General features: G+C 40.8%; 1 protein-coding gene across 6 annotated transcripts in view; it reads left to right on the forward strand.

Annotated features, from left to right (window-relative positions):
* The first annotated feature begins 472 nt into the window (after positions 1-472).
* The window catches only part of C6 (complement C6), a 48,043-nt gene continuing 28,358 nt past the window's right edge, over positions 473-20,157 (forward strand). Inside the window, exons 1-7 of one of the 6 annotated variants that reach the window (XM_042451877.1) lie at positions 473-865; positions 2,747-2,933; positions 5,567-5,723; positions 11,336-11,480; positions 12,446-12,587; positions 15,542-15,680; positions 17,860-18,060. In XM_042451877.1, the coding sequence (XP_042307811.1) occupies positions 2,773-2,933; positions 5,567-5,723; positions 11,336-11,480; positions 12,446-12,587; positions 15,542-15,680; positions 17,860-18,060 (945 nt within the window). In that variant the 5' untranslated portion in view covers positions 473-865; positions 2,747-2,772. Of the gene's footprint in view, positions 866-1,248; positions 1,545-2,395; positions 2,498-2,746; positions 2,934-5,566; positions 5,724-11,335; positions 11,481-12,445; positions 12,588-15,541; positions 15,681-17,859; positions 18,061-20,157 lie in introns of those variants that run through there. The other 5 variants (XM_042451876.1, XM_042451879.1, XM_042451874.1 and 2 more) reach the window with 5 other exon arrangements.

Here is a 20,157-nt window from a genome sequence, read left to right on the forward strand (position 1 = left end):
TGGAGGGCTTTTAAAAAAGAACTAGATAAAAACCCTCAGTAGTTGCTCATTATGATGGCAACATCAATAACAGGGCTGGGACAGGCATCCAAAGCAACAACAGGAACAGGCCTTTGTATTCTGCCTGAAGGCTTCCAAGGCAACTAGTTGGCATCTGTCTGAACAGATCTATGGACTAGTAGGACTTTGCTCTGCCCCAGCAGGGCTCTTCTCAATGTGCTATCGCCTCTATGATTCTATGAAAGATCCAATTCAGATTCTGTCAGGATTATTTTCACCAACTGAATAAACCCTTAGGTTTATAACCCAGTTATACACATATTTGTTAATAAGTAAACCTCATAGATTTTGGTTAGACTTGCTTCCACAGTAGTAAGCATATGGTGATTGCATACTTTGGTTAGTTTTTAGTGGAATGCAAACAAAACACTTGCACCATCCTTGTGTGCTTTTTGTTCTGATGTGCTGATGTCCACATTGCACACAGGTCAACAGGTGGAAGCAAAGCAGTTCACTTTGTATTTAGCAGCCTTGTGTGAATGGTATTTTTTCACGGCACATAAGTTGTGAGGATAAGGGGTGTGTACCTGTACAATTGGTGTGCATGCACGTCTACTTGGAACTATGCTGAGTGAATGTACACATCATCACCAAACTGTTTAAGGTGACTCTTCTGAAAGCTCAAATTCATTTGCTCTACCTGAAAATGAAGGAATGCAGAAAAGAATGCTGAGATTGGCCTTTTGCAGGTGTGGTAAACCATAAGAAAGAACGACAAGGAATAAGAATGCTGAAAAAGAGCTATTGGGAGTAAGAGCAGCTGTGAATTCCAGTTCAACTGCTATTCTGATTATTATTATTCCTAGTAAGTATCCAAAGTTATGCTTTTTCAGACTGTAGCATGTCATGGATGATTTTCAATTCCACAAATTGTGATTAATACCTGTATGTGAACTGATTTAATGGATTATGTTATTGCTGTTAACTGCCCTTGAATCAACCCCAGCTCATGGCAACCCTGTGGATGAGACATCTCCAAGCCCCCTCCCCCCCGTCCTCCACTGCATTGCTTAGGTCCTGAAAATTCATACATGTGACCTCCTTTATTGAGTCTATCCAACTAGCTTGCAGTCTTCCTCTCTTTCTGCTGCCTTCTACCTTTCCCAGTAGCATTGTTGCCTTTTCCAATGAGTTGTCATAATGTGACTGGCGTATGACAGCCTCAGTTGATCATCTTGGCTTCCAGGGAGTTTTCAGGCTTGATCTGTTTTCCTAGTGGGGAATATAAAGGGCTTAGTTAAAAGTTATGTGAACAATGGGAGAAATGAGAACTGACAGCGACAATTTTTAAATTAGGGAGCAACCTTGTGTAATTTTGGGAAGATGCTCTTTATAGCCTTGTTCAGGTTTCAGTTCAAGTTTGCCACCTCCTTTCCCTGCCCCCTCACCTCGAAACCTCTTTGCTGTTTTAAAAAAATAAACTTTAAAAGGATCATGACTCAAAAAAATTTTTTTAAGCTGTTGAAACTTTCCCAAGTATTGAGGTAAGGAATGTTAGAGAAGGAATTTTATCGGTTAATTTCTGTGATTCAGGCTAGTAAATGGTTCAAAAAGATATGGAGGAAAGGTTTCAAATGTTGCCAACTGAAGTAAAAATGGTTACAAAATCCTGTAATATCTTATGAAAGCTACATTTATTAGGGATGGGGACTAATTTTTCATAATGAGATGAATACAGCTGTAAGGAAAAGAGTTTAATGATGAGATAAGCTTTTGAAATGGAGTTGTTAAATGCTAAAATAATCTCAGTTTGGGAGTAATTAGCTCCACATAACTAGTTAGCTGAAACTAGTGACTTTTCCCCATTAATGAAGGTATATCTCCATTACATCACGTTGTTGTTGTTGTTGTTGTTGTTGTTGTTGTGTGCCTTCAAGTCATTTCTGACTTTTGGTGACCCTAAACTTTTCATGTGGTTTCTTGGTGATATTTTTTCAGAGAAGCTTTGCCTTCCTGTGAAGCTGAGAGAGTGTGACTTGCCAAAGGTCACCCAGTAGGTTTCCATGACTGAGCAAGGATTTGAAAGCTGGTTTCTAAAGTTGTAGTCCAATGTTCAAACTGCTACACCATTCTGGCTCTCTAACTGAAACTTAATGGGGGATAACTGCATTCTTTTCATGGTATAATCGTTACTTTACATTACTTTTTTAAAACATTGGGGATAACATAAGTTCCTAGTTGACATCTTATTATTGTATTACTATTTCAAGAAACAGAAAGAGGACTCGGGGAGGGATTACAAAAATGGAAATTATTCCATATACTAGAGTAATGTGTGGTTTGGTGTACAGGCTTGTCCTGCCTTTGAATACTATACATGCTGATATGGACTGGGGTACAAAGTGTTACTCTAGCTCTGTTGGCAACATGTGTTGGGCTGCCCTTGGATGTGCATCGCAGAGGACTGGTACTTCATAAATTTCTTTGAAACTAATTGGTATGACACATTTTAATTAATGCTTTTTAAGTCTTCTGATGACTCATTGAGTTCCCTTTGTACTTGCTGAGAATGCACATCAATAGATTTGAAAAGCCCATCATTCCTTCACTTGATATTTTGAACTGTTAGCTCAGCCTGATCTTCAGGCACTGTCTTTGATACATCGCTCTGTAAACTGGCGTTTTTAACCTGATGTTATGTTGAATCTTTCTAATTGCAGATATTTTACTCTTGTTTCCATTGTAGCCTTTCTTTCTTTCTTTATTAGCTTCATGCCTATAGCAATGGACAAAAAAATTAAAAACTGGCTAACCCTTATCCTGCTGCATGCCATTATTGAAAACAGCAAGGGATGCTACTGTGACCATTATCCATGGACTCCCTGGTCTAGTTGCTCACAGACTTGTAATTTTGGGATTCAAAGCAGGTATAGGTAGGTGACCAATAATTTATCAACTTCATAATTTGTTGTTGTTATTTGCCATCAAGTTGACTTTGGATTTTGGTGACCCTATGAATGTGAGACCTCCAAGTCACCAGTAACAATAGACCTTCCCTGGTCTTTCAAACCCAGGGGTATGGCTTCCTTGATTGTTCAATCCAATTATAATATGGTCACCCTTTTTTCCTACTGCCTTCTGCTTTCCCCAGCATTAGAAAAGAAAAGATATTTGAAATTATTTTTTAGGAATCTCTGGATTGACAAGTGTGGGGAGGTTGTGGCCATATTCTGACCAATGCTCTTGATGCAACTAGAAGTGATGTCTAATGTCTGGCACTTTCAGCTCTGCAAATCAACCAAAATATAGCAATTTTAAAAAAATCAAGGTTTTGGGTGCTTGGGGAGCAGTAGGAGACAAGGGGACCCAAACCACAATTTCCCTGAAGATTGTATGGCTAAAACAAACTCATATGGGAGATACAGGCTTTCAGACAAGGTTGATTGAAGTTATATAAGTCATAGCCAGCAATTGGATTGTGCCTGGAAATGGCATTCAACACCATTTATAGGCATTTAATGAACAGCGGATGCCGAGAAATGACTACAAGGCATCTCCTCTAGGACCCCTAAAATAGTTTATTGCCTTCAGTGGTTGAAGATTTTCTTTTTCACACCATTTTGCTGAAGCAAAGTGGAAGTGCCAATCCCATCAGCTTTTGTATATGGGAACAGGAAGGACACTATGTTATTTTTCACCTCAGGCAGCAAAACATTTGCATATCTGTTTATTTCTGGCTGCTGCCACACTGCAAAATTAATACAATTTGACATTGCTTTAACTGCCATGGCTCCATTTTATGAAATCATGGGATTTGTAGTGTGTTGTAGCATCAGAGCTCTCTGACAGAGAAGGCTAAATATCTCACAAGACTATGGGTCTGAACAGACTGCCCCTAAGGGTTGGCCTGCAGCCTCCTCTTTCTTCGCTGGATCAGGGTGGCGGCAACTACACACTGCGGCCCTGATCTGGCTGTTCCATGGTGAAAAAAGGAACCACAAAAAGCAGCTCTATTTTTCTCCATGGAAAGGACACCATAGCCACCAGCGCCATGACTTTTCAGTGCTCCTTTGGCACTGCATCATCTGGACAGAGTGCCAGAGGAGCGCCGTGATGTGGGTGTGGTGGGGTGCACAGCATCACACCAGCATGGGGGTGGAGTTGGGATGTGTGTCGTGCAGATGCCATGCCCCCACTCCACCCCCATTGCCAGCCTTTGATGCTGGTCTGTACAGCCTCTATGAATTGCAGAATTCTATAATATTGAACAAATGGCAGCTAAAACAGTGTTAAACTGCATGAATTCTTCAGTGTAGTTACAGCCTCAGTTTTGTAAATGAGACAAGTGTTGAACTAGTCTAATAAATCGCTAGTACTTATGTTTCCATGTAGAGAAGAAAAGATGCTTCTCTTCTGAAGTCAGCATGGAAAGACAAGCTGCTAACATCTAAGCAGACTAACAACAAACTATACCTTCTACCAGGTGATGTGGACAGTGATCCATCCTCCCTCTCTTTGGTTCTTCATAGGTCCACAAGGAACTCCTGTGCACACATGCTATAGATTCCAGTGCTTACCTCTGGAAACCAAGTGAATACTGAACCTTTTACATGCCCTAACTTTAACCTTCCAGATTGCCTGCAGCTGCTTGGCTTGTATGAGTATGAACTAAAGGGGGAAATTGCCAGTTATAAACATGAACTTGTAACTCTATGAAGACAGAAAGCTCACTACCACACCTCCTTTCAGAGAAAAACAGCAATAGCAATTTTTTCATTAATAAAAATGGCTGTTGAGATCAGAGCTTGGAAAAATAAATCTTTGGAACTACAGAAATGCACAGCCATCTTGGCTGGGAGATAGTGGGGGTTGTAATCCCATTCATTCCGGCTATCCTGATTTGGCAGGGGCAGGCCCAATTAATCCTGTCACCCCACGTGTTAAGCTTCTTTTGAAAGGCCCTCGTTTCTCTCACCTCCTCCCCTCCCCTTGTCTTGGCTTAGCACTGAATTAATGCAACAGGGGAAGATGAAAGGAGCAGGAGGAATCTTGCTATTCCCTGAAGGGTGATGCCAAAGCAAACTGCTGCAGCCTCTCCTAGCTTTGTGTTCTTTCTCATCAAAAACTTCTGTCATCTTGATCACACTGTAAAGTAGTCTGGGCACATGTGTCCCAGCTTTCATCTGTGAAATGTTGGAGGTTATGTAATTCAAAAGATATCTTTTCTATGATGTGGTTTGAGGACTGGTTACATCTATTTACATATAAATATGTTGTTTGTCTCTTAGTCTATCCATTGCTATCCCTCTTTCCTTCTTCCCATGTTCTTGTAGCCTTGCTTAGTAAAATCCAAAGTGCTTCAGTAAATTAAAAACAAACACTTCTCTATCAAATCACATAGATATTTCCAGCTTCTCATCCCTTGTGGGTTTGAGTGTGACTTCCAGAATCCCAGGTTTATTTAGGATACTTGAGACAATGTACAAGCTAATTACGCATTGATCAGTTTCCATCCCTTTGTCCCCTTCAGCAAATGAAGTCCAAAGTGGAAATTTGTGTTTTCTAGGCAAATACAAGTAGATGATTACTACAATAAAAACTTCTGTCAGCGACTCTGCACCACTCAGGAATCCAGGGCTTGCAACCAACAGATGTGTCCAATCAACTGCCAACTTGGAGACCTCGGTCCCTGGTCAGAATGTGATCCATGTGTTAAAAATCAAGTAAGTGCAAAGGAGTAAATTATGAAGAATATGCACAGAAAGAAAGGGGGGAAAAGAGAGGTACCTTACATAGTTCATGTGCCCGTGAGCAGAGTTTGAAAATATCCTTTTATGGATTATAATTATGAGAATTCCCAACTAGACTTCCTACTAGAGCCTCATTCCCACTTAAAAAAAAAAAGCAGTTTGCGATCCAAATTGATGGATTGATTCAACAGTGGAGCATGGTTCCCACTACATTTGCCCCAATCACATTTTTTTCCTGTAAAACAACCCACTTGTGGTTCACATTCACAAATGAATCCATTCAAAATGGACCCACTCCAGTGGTCCGAAGGGCAAATTTAAATTGATTCCGATTCGCATCTGGTTCACACTTGCACAGAATCAATTTATCCAAAAAGACATGGAAAACATCAGGATCAAATAGATGCGGGTTAAATGGGTCTAGCGCATGGCCCCCTTTCCTAATCGCTTCAGTGAATCAATTCAAGTGGGAACCAGGGTAATTTGAACTGGTTCAAACTGATTTGTGATCCAGTTTAAAAGCTAGTGGGAATCATGGCTAGTATGCTTTCTGGGGGATTTAGAGGGTTGTAGTTCAAGATGAGTAAAGTTTCTGAGCTCTTTTGACAAAGGAAATGATTTACACATATGAAGATACAGTGGACTCTTGTTATATGCTGGGGTTTGGTTCCAAGATCCCCCGTGGATAAAAAAAAAATCCATGGATGCTTAAGTCCCATTAAATATAATGACATAGCAAAATTGTGTCCCTTACAAAAAATAGAAAATCAAGGTTTGATATTTGAAATTTATACTTTTTTTGAACATTTTCAAACTGTGGATGCTTGAATCTGTGTATAAAAAATCCATGTATAAGAAGGGCTGACTGTATAACATGGTAACTCATTTGCAAGCACTTCCTGATTAAATCCCTGGAAGTTCTGTTTAAAAAGAATCAGATAGCAGGAGATGAGAAAAAACTCTAGCTTGATATCCTGAAGAGCTCCTGCCCATCAGGGGAGATAATACTGGAATAGATAAACAAGCAATCCAACCTAGTATAGGACATTGGGTTTCAATGTAACATGCCAATGTATTTCCTTCTAAGGTTATTTGAAGGAGGTCTTTTACATATATAAACTCTAGCTAAAACATTTCACACCCTCCCTGATTCTCCCTAAAAGTAGTCTGCTAAAATTGTTTTTTTTTTTTTAAATTTAGGTATCCGTGTGCTTTATTATAGTTCAAGCACAGGTGATGCATGGGTCTCCAGACAGTGCTGGACTGTAATTTCCATAAACCTTAGCCACCATAGTGAGGAATGATGGGAATGACAGCTGAAAAATAACTGGCGCAATTTACCCCTGTTCCAGGGTGATAGCTCAACCATTAATGAACAGTTTTTCACCCTAGTTACACATTAAAGAGATACCAGGGATAATCTCTGATGGTTAGCAAGCAATCAACTGTCAAAGAATAGCTATCCAGCATTTTTAACTCCAAGCATAATATATGTGAGTCATCTCTTGCAGTGTGGGGCTTCCCTTCTCTGCAGGTTGCTTCAGTTTGTGATTATTCAGGCAGAAGAAGAAAAATGGTACCAACTCCACAGACACAATGGCTACATCTGTGAGCATAAATGATTAGCAGAAAGTCAGATCACTCCTCAGCCATGATCTCCATGGGTGGCCTAAAGCAAACCACTATCTGTAATATGTGGGTGGATGTTATAAGAATTAATGTGCCATTTGAACACCTGGGGCACAAGCTATTATTAAAATTTAGAATCATTCTGAACTGGTTATCTCAACTACTGTAAATGGTTCCATTGCAATCATTTTGCCTGATTAGAGTCCAGGATATAACAGGTGAATGTTTATATCCCTTGGTTAATGGCTATGGATGATACTGTGAATGTACAATTTACCTGCAGAGATGCTTCTGAGAGAAAAACATGGCAGATATAGGGGAAGAAATAAGGTTTGAAATGAGGAGTCAGAGACAGAGACACATTGGCTGGATGTCATTCCAGGGCAGGGTGACCAGATGTCCTAACCGCAAAGGAGGATGAGGCATTGTAAAATGTAATGATAATAATAATAATATAAAATTTATTTATATCCCGCCTCTCTACAAAATGCAATCGAGGCCGCTTACAAGATTAAAATATACAGACCAAACCCTCAACCCACTCACCCCTTCAAATACAATTAAACAATGTAGAATTTAAACATAAAACATGTATTTTTAAAAAAGGACATTCAAGAAAAATGTAGGATGTTACAGAATAAAAGCTAAAAACGCTAATATAAATATAAGTTCATGCTTCTTAGTGAGGCTCAAATTGGAGGACATTTTGAAATGTAGGAAATGTCGTAGAAAAGGAGGACCTTTGGTCACTGTGCTCCAGGGATCTGATATGAGAAGATGGCCTTGCTGGGTATCTTTAGCCTTTTTGGACACACAGAATGAAAAGCCAACAAAAAGGTGGCAGCCTACACCCCTGATTTATATGGAATCTTTCTTAATAGGTTGTCTACAGCAGATGGGAGAGGGCCAAAACCCTACACGGAGGAGATAGGGCTTAACTTTACTGTCATGGCAGTTCCGCAAAACCACCTTGTTAGTGAATTATGATTTACAACTAAACATGTCCAGCTGCTTCCATAAGGGAACTCTGTGTAAGACACCAACTGAATCCCAGTTGAGGAGAAGGAGCCTCTGTTTTTAACTGTTTTGTAGAAGGTGTGATTTCAGCAGATGTGGCTTCCATGTGACAATACTCTAGACCTGGAGAATAAAATCTTTCAGAGCTTTCTGACAGTTTCTTTCCCTCTAGCCCAGATGCAGCTATGTTATCTATGTTCTTTTTTCATACCATCTTCTCATAAAATATATTTTTTTAAAAAAACAATCTCCAGTTTCCACATGTCCACAAAATGATTTCAGACTTACTGGTTCAAAAATTTCTGAGATAGGTATGTACAGGACAAAGAGCCGTGGTGGTGAACCTATGGCATGCAAAGCCATTTTTCAGGGCACACGGAGGCAGGGAAGAGGAGGAACAGGGGCGCTCCTGTTCCTACTCTTCCCAGCCATCCTGGGCCTTCAGCTGTCTCCAGAGAAACAGCTAAGGTCCAGGAGAGTACATAGAGGAACAGAAGGAACTGTTCCTACTCTTCCCGGCTATCCCAGGCCTTCAGCTGTCTCTGGAGAGGCAGTTGAAAGCCCAGGAGGGTGGGGGGAAGAAGTCCAAGCCCAGAAGTCCTGCCCCCTGAAGGTGGAAGTCCCACCCCTGGAGGGCAGAAGTCCCACCCCAGAAGTCCTGTCCTCCCCCGCCCCCAGAGGTCCTGGCACTGACACTGGGTAACACCCGGAGCCGGAACACCTTTTAGTTTGGGCACTCGGTTCACCATCACTGCCATAGAGAATGTACCAAAGTCATAATGATTATATGTGATATTAATTAATTAATTAATTCCATTCTTGTCCTGCTTTTCTGCCAGAATGGGACCCAAGGCAGCTCACAAGATATGTATTTCCTTGTTGTCATTTTACGATTTTTTACACCCCACTGAGGAATGCCTTTAGAGTATATATACCTCTTTCCAGGTTCTATGGGGTCATCTATAAATGAATATTGCAAACACAACTGCATTTTAAATTTCTCTATATATTTATTTAACAGCAATACAAACTATATTAAATTGGACACATATTCAATGTCCCATGGATCACATCCTATGAGGTGCCAATGCTGGACTGGATTGCACTGGATTCCTTTGCCCATGCTTGTCAGTATTTCTGCAACATTTGGTGAAATACTAAAGCCCTAAGTAAAAATATATAAAATAGAATCAAGTGCAATACAGAAATTACACTGCAGCTATAACAAATTTACTCTTTTGTTCCCTCCTAAATCCCATTGATTTATTAAAAGTGGAAAGAGCCTGGGCTTTAGCCATGGCAACTGCAATTTCTCTCCAGCTCCAGCTCTCTTCCTTTCCTCCTGAACCCAGCCAGCAAGTAAAGCCTCTTCTGTAGGAACCACTAGAATGTGGTAACAGTGCCCCCACAGTCCCTAAATTGCACTTGGGAGCAAAAAAAACCAAACATTTTTGACCTGAGTTGACACATGGGACTTGCAGTCTGCACTTTGCCCATCCTTTTTCTACATGAATCTGTGACTAAAAAAGAGCTGTTGTTTCCACTTATATATTTATATGTGGAAAGAGGGCCAGCCTGAAAGGATGACGAAGCTAATTCTTTCAAGCAGAATGAGGGAGTGGAGCTTGGAAAATGACTTCTTGTTCTGCCTAAAAACAGGGAATGGTGTCTGAATGATGCAGAAAGACATAGGACCTTATCACATGGATCCCTTACCATGGGCAAAATGTTCCTGAAGTGTTTTGAAGCGCAAAAGTGTGATTGTCGTGCTTCTAAAATGTCATTGAGGCATCCCACTTGTTTCCTGTTGTTGAAGCGTTCACAGAGAAACCATTTTTTAAATAACAGGATCTTCCTGTTAGAAGCGCGACGGACGATCACACCTTCACAGATCAGAAACACTTCAGGAACATTTTGCCCATGGTAAGGGCTCAGTGTGATAATCCCCATAGTAAATTATTGATCCAATGGGTCTAATGAGAAACAGGAGAGCATGTGAAAATGTGCTTATTACATTATGTGGAATCCTTTTGATGTCTTAAGCATGCATACATTCCCCTATGGGTTGAGGAAGTGGAGTTGTGGATACAGTGCCACTGACCATGAATGCACATGGATACTGAGAAACTTTGTGCATGGAAGCACACAGAGTATTGTGCTTGCAGACATGCTGCAACCAATTGCAGAATGTCACAATTTAGTACCAAGGCAATGTTGTGCAACTGCTACATAATTATGTGAATGTAAAGTTATGCTCTGTTTTTTTTAGTGTAGGATCCTGGCCAACATTTACATTGAAAATTTCTTTTATTTTTAAGTTAGAATTTAAATTTATATTTATTTATTTAGGTACAAGAATTTCTGGATAACCCCATGTTGTACCCTTCTACCTATTGAAAGGGAATGAGTGAACAATCTCATATGCCATCATCATCATCATCATCATCATCATTATTATTATTATTATTATTATTTGTATCCCGCCTCTCCCTGTATTGGATCGAGGCGGGTAACAACAAACATAAGAACAATAAAAATAGAACACAACAAACCACAAGTAAAAACATAGCAAAGCATATACAATCCAATTCCCTATCTCCCTCCCACCTTAAAATAGCATTAAAAACAATAATTCCCAACTGGAGAATGAACATTCTGAGGAGGTCAATTTGGGAATGCCTGCCGGAAGAGATCCATTTTTATTGCATTTTTAAAGGCCTCCAAAGATGTTATATGGCAGATCTCTTCCGGCAGGTCATTCCAGACTTTTGGAGCGGCAACAGAAAACGTCCTCTGGGAAGTCAACACCAGTCTGGTTTTCTTGGACTGCAAAAGATTCTTCCCAGAGGACCTGAGAGTGCGGGGAGGATTGTATGGGAGGAGGCGTTCCCTCAGGTACGCTGGACCCAAGCCATGTAGTTCCTTGTTCTGCCTTTCAGTTTCGCATCAGATCCTTGATCCAACCCTCTCAGTTTGGGGGACAACCTTGCAGTGAGCAACTGGTAGAATCCCGGCGGTGCTTTCCCACCAAACTTTGCAACATAGAGGAAGTCAACTGTGAGAACAAGTTCCAGTGTGATAACGGTAATTTTTTTTTATCTCTTTCCCCTCATTTTGGTTTAGATGCACTGTCAAAAATCATTCTGAGTCCCATTCTGGTAAAAGGTTTGGGACATAAATCAAACAAGTAAATAAAATATTGACAATAAATTTAAGGCTATTTATAACAAAACTACACTCGGCAATGGTCAGATATAGTATTCTAGTTAGCACCTATACTAAATGATTGATTCTTCTGGGGAGAATCATAGAAAATTATAGAAAATACTTTCTACTTCATGCTGCATGTGTGTGTGTGTTGTGTACCTTCAAGTCCTTTTCAACTTATGGTGACCCTAAGGTGAACCTATCAAAGGGTTTTCTTGGCAAGTTTCTTCAGCGAAGGGTTTGCCATTGCCATCCTCTGGGGCTGAGTGTGTGACTTGTCCAAGGTCACCCACTGGGTTTTCATGGCCAAGCTGGGATTTGAATCCTGCTCTCCAGAGTCCTACTCCAATGCTCAAACCATTGTGCCATGCTTGCTGTCATACTTCCTCCTATATACTTTCTACTGCATATTGCATATATTCCACTGTACAGTGGTACCTCGGGATACGAAATACCCAGGTTACGAAATTTCCGGGATACGAAAAAATCCCATAGGAAATAATTGTTCCGGGTTACGAATGTTTTTTCGGGTTACGAAAAATTTTTTGGTGCTTTTCGGCGCTATTTTACACGGAATCGCGGCTTTTCCCCATTAGCGCCTATGGCATTTCGGCTTACGAAGGCTTTTCGGGTTACGAAAGCGGCCGCGGAACGAATTAATTTCGTAACCCGAGGGAGCAGTGTATTTAATGCAATGCTAATTGAAATACTCCACGCCTGCTGAGGTGGATGGGTTGGTTTTTTTAGCATGTCTCTCAGCTCTGAAAGGTATGGCCTGAAAAAGATTCCTGTGAAGATGATGCTCTTTTCTTTCTTCTTCTTTCTTCTTTTTTTGGTCACAGGGCGGTGCATTAGCCAAAACCTGGAATGCAATGGGGGAAATGACTGTGAGGACAATTCAGATGAAAGGAACTGTCGGCGTATACGGCCTCTGTGCAACAGAAGGCATGAGAGCCTTCCTGGCGTACAGTTAATGAGTCATGGGTAAATTATTCTTTGGTCCCTTTGGTTATGTCTAAAATCTTTGGTTCATTTAGAGGGAATGTCCCCCACTCCACTCAACGGCTGTAATACTTCAATGAGAAGAGACAGTGCTGAGAAAAAATTCTCTCTCTCTCTCTCTCTCGCAAAAGCTTACATTTACATGTTTTCTTTGATTTTCTGGGAGATGTAGTCCAAAAAGTAATTTTTCTTTTTAAAAAAAATTAATAAAATTTAAAACAATACATAAATATTAACAAAGTAATACACATAAAACATAAAAAGACTTTCTCTTTCTTATTTTGCATATTTAGTTTGTATTTCATTTCTTGACCTTCTATTATTTGCTAAATTTCCTTTAGATTATAGAATTTCTGGAATTATATAACACATTCCATGTTTAAACATTCTATATTTTCCTGTTTTTCATCTCTCCTTTCCACCATATTCATTCTATATTTGTAAGTCCTTTACTTTCTTTTGACTTGTATTAGGACAGTATTAGTGTTACTTCATATATGTGATGTATGTGATAAACGTTTCAAAGTTTATCCAGCGTTATTCCACTAATGCAAATACACCATTTTCTCCCCACCTTTCTGAGAAATATTTCATAATTTTCAAAGCTCTGGGGAGAGATGGTGATGGGGTTAACAGACCAGAAACATCCTAGGCTCTGAGATTTCCATGCCCAAACCTAAGACTTAGGAACAAACCCTTGTTATAGCACAGAGTGTGGGTCCTTGTGATACCTTAAGCATACATGTTTCCACAGAGTGTGCCATTCAGATTTTTTAAAAAAATACCAACAGTTGAGGAAAAGATATGAACTTTTAAAAGCAGACTTCTCTGATATTCCTCCAATGGCCCTGAGGACAAGAGAAGAGGCACCAGATCCTGTAATCTGGGGCCCCTAAGTGAGGGATGTCCCCTTTCCCTTGTATTTTAAGATCAGGGCTGGGAAAATCCAGGCCACAGGCTGCAGATAGCCCCTAAAATCCACTTTTTTGACACCTGATGCGCCAGAAAATGTTTTGATGTGGTACTTTATATACTCCACTATTAGTTGACCTCATGTATAAGTCGAGGGCAAAATTATGGATTTTGATATGACCCATGGATAAGTCAAGGGTAAAAATTGGGGGCATGTAACAAAGGCTGAAAAGGATGAAGTAAAGGGAAATAATGCCAAAGGACCTACAAAATTCTGGCAGGCATAACTGTTTTGGCTCACACTAAAGGCTGAATGGAAGGTAGAGTAGAGGGAAGTCAGTGCTTTCAGGACAGATTGCACTTTTGCTTTTCACCAGGGGATGGTTCCCTTTTTTATAAGACTTAAAGTATAGTATTTAGATCAACACATGCATAAGTCGACCTAGGTTGTTGGGATCATTTTTTTGACTAAAATGTCTGGACTTATACATGAGTATATACAGTATTTCAGACAATTTCCCCCCTGATGAACATCCTTAAATGCTCCAAACTGTGTGTAAGTGGAGGAGCTTTCCCTCCACCAGCCTTGCTTTCTGCTAAAATCTTCAAAATGGTGACTAAAAGTGATGCATCATCACTTCTGGTGTGCTGGGAAGCATAGGTGTGGCCCACTGAGTGGGTGCAGGGGTGAAAATTGTCCCTCGCCCCACATGTCCTGCTTTGAAATATTTTAATAACCTGAAGAAAAGGATGATGACATGATAATATTTGTTCCAAGTCTATTGAATGTAGATGGCATATATGCCATTATTGTTGTTGAAAAGAGGGGTTGTTATATATAACTTAAAGTACAGTTTAGAGAAGACCTAGTTTATATATAAAGATCTTACATCTCTGCTGAGGCTCTCACATTCACTATCCTCTTAAGCATTCAAGTAGCTTTTCTCTGCTCCCCACTCCACATATTACTTACAGTTTGGTAGCAGATTATTCATTGCCAAACAGCCACAAAGTAAGGATGGAGTGAGGGAGCCAGTGTTGGCAGGGATGCTTACCCTCCATTTGCCAATCCCTTTACAGCCACTCCAGTGCTGCTTCTATATTTACTGAGCCATGGCAAAGAATGGCTGGGGGAGAGAATGATGAAGAAATGTAGCAGGACAGTTGGATTTAAGACCTCCAGCTTCTCTATACCCTGTGTCTTCTTGTGGTCAACTCATTCTATGATTTCCCAGGTTTATCATATCTGTCAGTGAATCTCTGCTTCAGTGGTTCTCAATCTTTGCACTATACCTCTTTGAATCCCTGACATGTGACAATGTAGCAATGTTGGTGGACTTTTGGTAGATGAAGTCCACCAACATCTGGAGATCCAAGCTTGGACACCAGTGGACACATGAAAGAAAAGGGCATCAGCATTCTCACCTTGGCTTTTGTATTCCAATTCTTTTAATTTGATCAGAGGTCTTAACCCAGGACTAAAGGCTGACATTAAACTTTTATTCCAGATCCTGGTTGAATGAGCATCTTGACCATTGCTAACCATGGCTAACTTCTGGGTCAATAGTCTGCATAACTGAATAAGGAGGGAAGAGCTATGGGAAGGTACTAGTGGTGTGCACCATCCATGAGATCGATTTCTTAACTATGGCTAAGAAGGAACATATCTTAGTCCTGCACTCTTGCTATGACAGGGGTGGGAAAGGACAGACATTTATAACATAAGAAAAGCAGAAAAGAACAGCTAAGGCAGACACAAACAGTGGAAAAACTGGGAAAAAATCTATTCGAAGGATTTTTTTTAAGTGTTGACTTGCTTGTTAACACTTCAACCTGAAATGCATGTCTTTCCAGTGGATGATACTTCCAAGTAAATAAGCTCATATATGCCTTCTTTATTTATTCCTGAGTCAAGACATTTGTTAGTTTTAAAAAGGGGACAAAAACCTTGTTAGACTGAAGAACTGGCATTTGGATTTTGTTTTGTGATAGGGTGGACCTGCTGAAATGTTTTCTTCCTTTAGTTTTCACCTTCTGGCAGGAGAGAACCGAGGAGAAGTCCTTAGTAGCTCTTTTAATGGAGGCAAATGCACCCTTGTCAAGAGCAACGACACACGAAAAACATTCCGTGTTCCTGCAAACTTGGAGACTGTCAGCTTTCAGGTAGGGGTTCAAAGCATATTAAGCAGCACATCTTGGAATCAAATGTTTCGGTCTTTGAGTTCCTTAGCCTCAGCAGAGACTAGAACTGAACATTTGGAAATTTGATGAAAGATTGCATGATACCATGTCAAGTGCTGCTTGTGGCCCTAGGACTCCAGATACCATGGGTCTATGCAGCTTAATCTACATCCCGAATCAAACTAAGGGGAAAGTAAGTAAATAAGAGGAAACATATTTCTAGCTGGGTGAGAGAGAGAAGTTGTGCACACAATTCTTGGTTCAGTCCAGTTAATGAAGTGAGGATTCAGTAGTAATTCTTCAATGGCAGGGGGATGGACTAGATGAGGGGTACAGAACCTATGGCCCTCCAGGTTCTGATGAACTAAGAGCTATTTTAGAATAAACCAGACTGCCTTAGACGCTGGTAGATTTTCTTTCATTGGATATCTTTAAACAGAGTTAGTAATAATAATAATAATATTTATTTGTATACCGCCCTCTGGCAAACCAATCCGGGCGGTTAACAACAGTAAAATATAAAATATGACAATTAAAAACACTTTATCCCTCCCCCCCCTTAAGACAGTATTAAATAGTATAACATATTAAAAATACAATATCAAGGATAAAAACAGCAATTAAAACTAAAAACCCTGATATCCCTCTGTTGATCCTCAACCATCTCTAAGATGGGGCCACGGGAGGAATGAGGGAATCAGGGAACCTGGGAACCTGGGCCGGGATGGTTAATCTGGAAAGGCCTGCCGGAAGAGATCCGTCTTGACCGCTTTTTTAAAGCTGTCTAATGATGTTATCTGACGGATCTCATCCGGCAGGTCGTTCCAGAGTTTGGGGGCGACAGCAGAGAATGCCCTCTGGGAGGTTGCCGCAAGCCTAGATTTTAGAGGCTGCAGTAAGTTCCTCCTAGAGGACCGGAGAGCGCGGGGAGGATTGTACGGGAGGAGGCGGTCTCTAAGATAGTTAGGTTGGGCATCTTTTCGGGGTGCTTTAGTTGTGTATTCCTGAATGGCAGGCAGTTGAACTAGATGCAGCCTCTTCCAACTCTAAAAATCTTTGATTCTGCAGTCTTCTCTGAAAACCCAGGGGTTGTCTGCATAGGCCAAATAAAAAATCCTCCCCCAGTCCTCTTGGTAGGGAGTCCAGATGATGCAGGGCCCAATTTCTGCTTCTGGTGCAAACCGTCCAGATGATGTCCAGCCAGTTCAGTATCAAACCTGCCATGAACCCATCACCTTAGAATGTTTTTTTTTGAAATTCACTATTTGTTCCAGATCTTCCCAGAAGAGCCAGAGCCCTCCACTGTGATGCTTGGCATCTATGTACAATGTGCCCTGCTATGGTGAGTCACTTTCTCTGGGGTCAGAATGTGGTGCCCAGCCATGTGATTAATGCTGGATGCCTTGTTTTGAGTCCAGAGTGAGTGGCTCACCACGGTGGCAGTGAGTGTGGGCTACACAGTGGAGAGCCTGAGGTAATGCAATAGAAAGCCCCAGGTAACAGGGCCAGAATACTCTGGATTGTTCCTGGAATATTCTGGCCCATGTGGACCCAGCCTTAGAAAAACCACTACAGTACTGTCATTCAGGGGCCCAAACCCTACATCTTCCCCAGTGTAGTATACATATCTCCTGGCAGAATTGCATTGTGCTAGCATTATATAATTCCTATATTGAATACTACAATGGTGTAACAAGGCCACTGGGTGAACTTGAGAAAGGGGTTATGTAGGCTGCCCCAAAGGGGCAGCATGCAGCCTTCCCCTTTTCAGCAAGATCGAGGCCTCAGCTCTGATAGCAGTGGTGCCATGACTATACGGTGCTCCTTCGGCACTGCGTCATATGGATGCAACACTACAAGAGCACAGTGACACTGCGTAGCATGTGGAGTAGCATGCGCCATCATGGAGCCTTGAGGGCAGAGTTGGGCCATGTACCGCGTGGATGCAACGCCCCGATTCCGCTCCCCCAGCTGGCCTTTCAGGCCAGTCTGTACAGGGCCTAAGACATACTCTCTAATCCTCAGAGGAAGCCAAAGGCAAACCCCCTTTGAATAAATCTTGCCAAGACAGCCATGCAATAGCTTTGTCTTAGGGTTGCCACAAATTGGAAACAACTTGAAGGCACACAACAAAAACAATCCGTATTTTGTTTCTTCACAGGTAGAGAATGAAGAAGATGATGTGGCATCTGATTTTTACAATGATTTAATCTCCCTAGATTCTGCTACTTCTAGTCACAGTTCTTCCTCTAGCTCAGGCAGAGGATCTTCTGGAATCCCACTGCTGTTCTCCAAAAAGAGAAAAGTCAGGATCACATCCTCAGCTTCCTTCAGGGAAGCTATACAAGCTTCATATAAAAAGGTATTGTATTTTCACACTGTCTGTTAGGGTGCATCTACTCTGTGGAAATAATGAAGTTTGACACCACTTGAACTATCACGGCTCCATCCTACAGTATCCTGGTTTTTAGCCTAATCTGCCAAAGAGTGATGGTACTTCACAAAATTACAGATCTCAGGATTCTTTAAGATGGAGCCATGTCAGTTAAAGGGGCTGTTTGCATGGGCCAAAGGGGTCTATGTTCCCCCTGTACTCATGTGTTCCTGTTTGGATGACACAGGCCAAAACCCTGGGGCAGGACTGAGCTGGATCCTGGCAGACTGGATGTAGATCCAGTGGATCCAGCCTGATTCTGGGGTAAACAGACCTTAACTTGGGTAAATTTGACCCCCAGTTTTCTACAGAGTTTCTGGGGAACTCCATAGCAAACTGTGGCTTTTTAGACACCCTACATGCTCCTTATCTTCCCCCTGCATCACCACTAGTGAGCAGTTTCCCATCACAGCACCTGATGCAGAAACGAGGTACATGACAGCACCTATGTGGTCAGGCACCCATTTTCACATCAGGTGTGGCAACAGGGGTCTGCTCACTAGAGTAGATGTAGAGGAAAGGTAAAGATCATGTTCCAGAGGCATGTCTCTACACTGGTCTAGGAACCAACCGAGGTTAGCACCTGAGCTGGAAAAGCACTGGCCAAGCCTGTGCTTTCCTGGTCCATCTGGTCAGGGCCAAAGTGGTGTCAAATTGCATTATTTCTACAGTGCAGATGCACCTCTAGTTTCTGTCAACTGGAGATCCTGTACTGTGAAGCAGGTTGGCAGGGACGTAGCCAAGGGGTCCGGACCCCCCCTTCCATTAGAAAAATGAATGGTGTGTGCTGCTGCGCCGCCGTATCCAAGCCCCATTATAATGGTGGCACTTAGTCTGGACCCCCCCCCCCTTCCTAAAATCCTAGCTACGTCCCTGAGGTTGGACTTTATGGCCCATGAGGCCACTTCTAACTCTCTGTTCTATGGTTCTGTTTCTGTGAACATATCATAAATGCTAGGCCTTAGTGCCTGCGTTCCCAATATATCTAGCAGTAGTTAAGGCAGGAAACATGGTGTTGTAGCTACAATACTGGACTAGTCTAGGAGTTAAATTCAACTTCTTATATTTCCATAAAACTCAGTAGATGACTTTGGATGTACTGTTAACAATCAGTCCAATCTACTTCTCAGGGTTGATTTAAGGATAGCATGGGAGAGCAAATAATGTACATTGCTGTCATTTCTTTGGGAGAAGATGGTATATAAGTGGAATGACTGAAAACAAAAATAAATCTTCTGGTTCTCAAAAGTGTATTCTAATGCCAGGCAGAATATTGCTTAGTATTGAGAGCAGACCCATTGAAAGTAGTGGGGCAATTTAGTCATGACTAAGACCCAATGGATTTAATTTTATCATGGTGGAACATTTGTTCTTTCCTTCTAATGAATGGATGGATTTAAACCCTAAATGCATTCATAATAGGTAATGCTTGTGTACAAAAGTGGGTACTGTGGAGTATAATTTTAATTTTTTTATTTAAAAAAGTGTGATGGCATTTATTTAACAAAAGGCTAAATTCCTTTTCCCAAGTGAAATAAATCTGAGCATAATTATTTTTAGTGTGTGCAGCGCACAGATAAGCTTTTTCTTCGTAACAACAACAAAATCCTATATCAAAGCAGGAACAAAGACCAAAAATTGTAAATAGAAAAGTTTTTCATAAGAAAGAAATTGTTGGCAGTCTGATGGGAGGAGGGAGGCTTTGACTATTTATAAATATTTATAAATAGAAGAAGAGAATTATTATACATTTCAATTAAAGAAATTAAATCAATAAAGAATTAAGTTAATACATGCATTAACAAATTCATTCACATAAGATTTGTTAAGGTCCACTAACTTTTTTGGCTGCAATTTGTTATACTATTTAAATGGACATGTTTTTAAATAGTATTTAATTTTATTTATAGTTTAGTTGTACTTCAGCTTTTGTTTTAACCGGGAGACAGGAAAATAATAATAATAATAATAATAATAATAATAATAATAATAATAATAATAATAATAATAATAATAATAATAATA

Source organism: Sceloporus undulatus, chromosome 2 (genome assembly GCF_019175285.1).
Source record: "Sceloporus undulatus isolate JIND9_A2432 ecotype Alabama chromosome 2, SceUnd_v1.1, whole genome shotgun sequence".
Classification (NCBI taxonomy): domain Eukaryota; kingdom Metazoa; phylum Chordata; class Lepidosauria; order Squamata; family Phrynosomatidae; genus Sceloporus; species Sceloporus undulatus.